This window comes from Phaethon lepturus, unplaced genomic scaffold, assembly GCF_000687285.1.
Source record: "Phaethon lepturus isolate BGI_N335 unplaced genomic scaffold, ASM68728v1 scaffold21760, whole genome shotgun sequence".
NCBI classification, from domain to species: domain Eukaryota; kingdom Metazoa; phylum Chordata; class Aves; order Phaethontiformes; family Phaethontidae; genus Phaethon; species Phaethon lepturus.
The window spans coordinates 5,634-9,512 of record NW_010511481.1 but is presented as its reverse complement, the minus strand read 5'-3'; the positions used below and the strand labels follow the sequence as shown (position 1 = coordinate 9,512).

Here is a 3,879-nt window from a genome sequence, read left to right as displayed (position 1 = left end):
GGTGTCAGGGTTGCCTCAACATCTGGAGGGTTCGCAGTCCCGTGGGCCGCCCACTCTGAGCCGGGGCCGGGGAGAGCCCAGCTCTCCCCCAAACTTGAAAAGCATCTGCTGGGGACTTAACCCCGTGGCCCCATGACTCTGATATCCAACTGAAACAATAAGATCCGGGAGGGGGGATATAAGCTGCATGATGACAAATGTTTCATTCGCCCCAAGCACACTCTGGCTTATTTTAACCTTGTCTAAACAGGAGGATGCCTGGGCGCAAAGTAAAAATAGATACTCAGCTAAAAGAAGAGAGGTCCAAGCATGGGGCATGGGGCATGGGGCAGCACGTGGAGCGTGAGGCTGGGGTTCTGTGGCCACCCACAGCAGTGCTGGGGCATGGGGATCCACACCACACTGGGGATGGGAGCCTCTGGGTGAGCGCAGCACTGGTACCACACTCTCCTTCAGGGCACAGCTCTTTGTTCCCCTGATTCCTGTGTCTCCTCTGTAGGTCTGCTGGAAATCTCCCCTGTGGAAAGAGGAGTGGTGAGCATATTTGGTGTTAGAAGTGGACTCTTCGTGGCCATGAATAGCAAAGGCAAACTCTATGGATCTGTAAGTAGCCACCGAGTGTGTGTCCGGGGAGGGGACCATGGTCAGCTGGGGTGAGAGTTGTGCACGGTCCTAAAAGCTGCCCAAGCCCCATCCTTGCCCCTACTGTGTCAGGCAACACAGAGCAGCTCTTGCTGCCTTGCCAACAGAAGATGTTCTGCCCAGGTATGCTGCTTACTGAGATTTTGAAGAGAAACCCACCCTTTTGCACTACACTACCTTCGTTCCTCCATAAAATCTATAGTCACCCAACCACGGTTACCCATCTTGCCTACCACATAGACCAATAGAGTAGTCATTTGTGTGGCAAGACCTCAGGCCAGCCTCAGTCCATATCTTTCTTCTATTTAAGTACAAACAGCCTTAAGCAGTTATGGCAATCACTCACGCCATCTCTCAAAGTGCACTTGAAAGTTGTGATCAGCCAGGCCCCCACAAATGATCCTTTATGGTGAGATGAATCAGTGCCTGTCACATACCTATTGATCACTCTGTTAATGCTCTTGATCAGAAAGTCTGTTCCCATGACAGTTCAGCATCCCCAGGGTTTGTACTTCTATTTATAAGAAGGCAGATCTAGGAGACAATACAGATCCTTTTTTACATTGAATCTTTGGAAAAGATAGAGGCATCTTACAAAATATACTTGAGATGGACAATAACAGTGCATGTCTCTGCCAATGTTGAGCTGTCCTTCTGCTTTTGAGTTCACCTTTGTATAAGTTGCTGTGATCATCATAAGTTTCAAACCCATGTTCCTGGGTCTCCTTCCTTACCCATGGCTCTTCTATTTCATATTTCTCAAGCATGCTTTGAAGAAACTTGCGCTGAGGAGCAGCCAAACTATGTCAAAGTTAACTGGGTCATTTTCACATGAAGATATGAAGCATCCAGAATCATTTTCTTGGCCATCAGTCCCATTACAGAGGATTTTGACTTACATAAAAGCCAGGCAGAATCAGTCACCAAAGTCCAAGAGCTCCCTTTGCATCATTTCTTAGGAAGACTGCTGCTTTGGTGTCCTGGATAAAGTAATTCCCAGTGCAGTGTTCAGCTTGGCAGACTGAGACGTATCTTAAAAGATCCTAGGCTTTTGCCCAACAAAAAGAGATGAGTTCATTTGTTACTCTCCAGATAACACACTTGTAACACCTGTCCCTCTTTGTACTTACCTGGAAATGAAACTTCTTCACTGGAAGGGTGCCTTTTGTCAACCCCTTTTTCCTGATCTGTGAAGGTAAGTGAATGCAAACCCTTCCGTCAATTTTAAAACTAAAGGAGAAGAGAATATTGTCCACTCTGAGTGTCTTTAAAATGCCTCTTTCTCCTCAAGTCACATGAGAAAGTGCTAGCATTCAGATTCTTCAGAAGCCCCTCAGGAAATTTATTCCTGGTAGGACAACCACTGAGCTGTGAGATGAGCAGGGCAGCAGAATGGGGCTCGGGCCTGACCTCACTGCCGCTCTGTTAAAATGTGCCCCGGTCCCTCAAGCGCACAGACATAGCTCTGGGTGTCCTGCCCTCCCGGCCTAGGCACAGCATCCTTAATGATCCTCCGACTCCGGAGTCCTGTTTGAAGCTTCGTTTGGGCAACCACTTCAAAAGATTACTAAAGAGGGGGAGTCAGCTGCACATTTCCCCGCAGCACACCTTCTACACCTGGTAGCAAGAATATTTCCGCACCTGATGTTTAAAATTCCTTCCCTCTTATTCTTTCCTTTTCATTTCAGACCCATTTCAATGACGAGTGCAAATTCAAAGAGATTCTCCTGCCAAACAACTACAATGCTTACGAATCCAGGATTTATCCCGGGATGTACATAGCCCTGAGCAAAAATGGAAGAACAAAGAAAGGCAATAAAGTATCTCCCACAATGACAGTGACACATTTTCTTCCTAGAATCTGAGACATCTCCCTTCAGACCTACCTCAGCACAGGGGAAGACGCAGAACACGTTTGGGGAAAAGAAACATGGTGCACTTTTACTGGAGAGTTTTATGCAAGAGTAGGTGTAAGATATTTAAGTTAATTATTTAAATCTGTATATATTGCCACAAAATTTATTTATAGTTCTGATTTTTTTTTTTTTTTAATTTCTGAAAACAAAACAAACCTCCAACCCAAGGTATTTCATTTCATGGTGCAACAGTAGAAGACTTCTGCTTTGTGGTTTATTTAATTTGTTTCTAAGTTATCACAGGTGTGCTGCTACTACATGTCCTAAAACAGGTGAAATTCAATTCCTATACTACAATGTTTTGCACTGTTTGTGTGTTGTACGGTGTCTGTCGTTGTACACGTGTTTGTTTGTTTGTTTGTTATGGTGGCTTTGTTCTCCTTTGTGTGTTTTCCAAATCCCTCGTGACTCCCAAAGAAGCTCTTGGCCTCCGAGAAGGAGCGGTGGCGGAGGTGCCTGGGTGGGATGCCAGCGCGGAGCCACACACAATGCCTGACCTCCTTTGTGCGGCGTTGCTATTTTATCGGAACAGTATCGGTTTACCTCGGTACAGAGAGCGCGGTGCTGAAGAGCTACCCCACAAATCTGTTTTTAGATCTGCCAGTGCTGAACTTTGAACTTTCCTGCAGTCAGTCTTCTTAGAGCTGCCAGGCAGTAGAGGGGCTTAAACACCTATATAAACTCAGCAGGGTTGGTTTTGGGTTTTTTTTTCTATTTAGATAAACAGGAGCGTACAATCTTTTGTGACCCTTAATGGATGCTTATATTTGATACAATTGCTTTGCATTAGGCTGAAAAAAAGTGTCTGTCCTTCCCCCAATGGGCGCACTGAAACACGCTGCCGTGAACAAATTATAATTTATTCACATCAAATTCCCTTTCACATTTGGAGACTACATTCATTTTTCAAAGTTTGTGAAACTCTAGAATACTCATGAGTTTTTAAAAGGCAAAAGCATTTGCTGATTCATAGAAAACACAAGTTCCATGGAGAGAATTTAGATTGATTATAAGAAACTGAGGTTGTTTTGTACTATTTATTATTTTTGGTGCAGTATTTGGAAGGAGAAATATGCTGCTTTTTTCTGTCTCATTCCCTGACAAAGTTGATTAATTTCTACCTCACTAACTCTCAAAGCCAGTCTCCTAACAAAATCTGCATGGAAGGAAGGTACACGCTTTTCTGCTTGGTCTTACAGTTCTTGAGAAGGGCCTGGGGGAACAATCGTAATCTCAAATCTCTCTTTTTTTCCATATGTAGCCAAAAGTATTCAGGATAGAGTTGGTTGCATCCTATTTGAGCCTTGTCACGTTTGAGCTA

At 44.6% G+C, this 3,879-nt stretch overlaps 1 protein-coding gene across 1 annotated transcript; it reads left to right on the top strand.

The window, feature by feature from the left end:
- Positions 1–499: 499 nt before the first annotated feature.
- On the top strand, positions 500–2,507 carry LOC104615294 (fibroblast growth factor 4; the record flags this gene model as incomplete). Its single annotated transcript, XM_010284165.1, has 2 exons — positions 500–603; positions 2,331–2,507. Coding segments are annotated over 2 exons (281 nt in total), but the record flags the coding sequence as incomplete, so codon positions are not given.
- Positions 2,508–3,879: the final 1,372 nt, after the last annotated feature.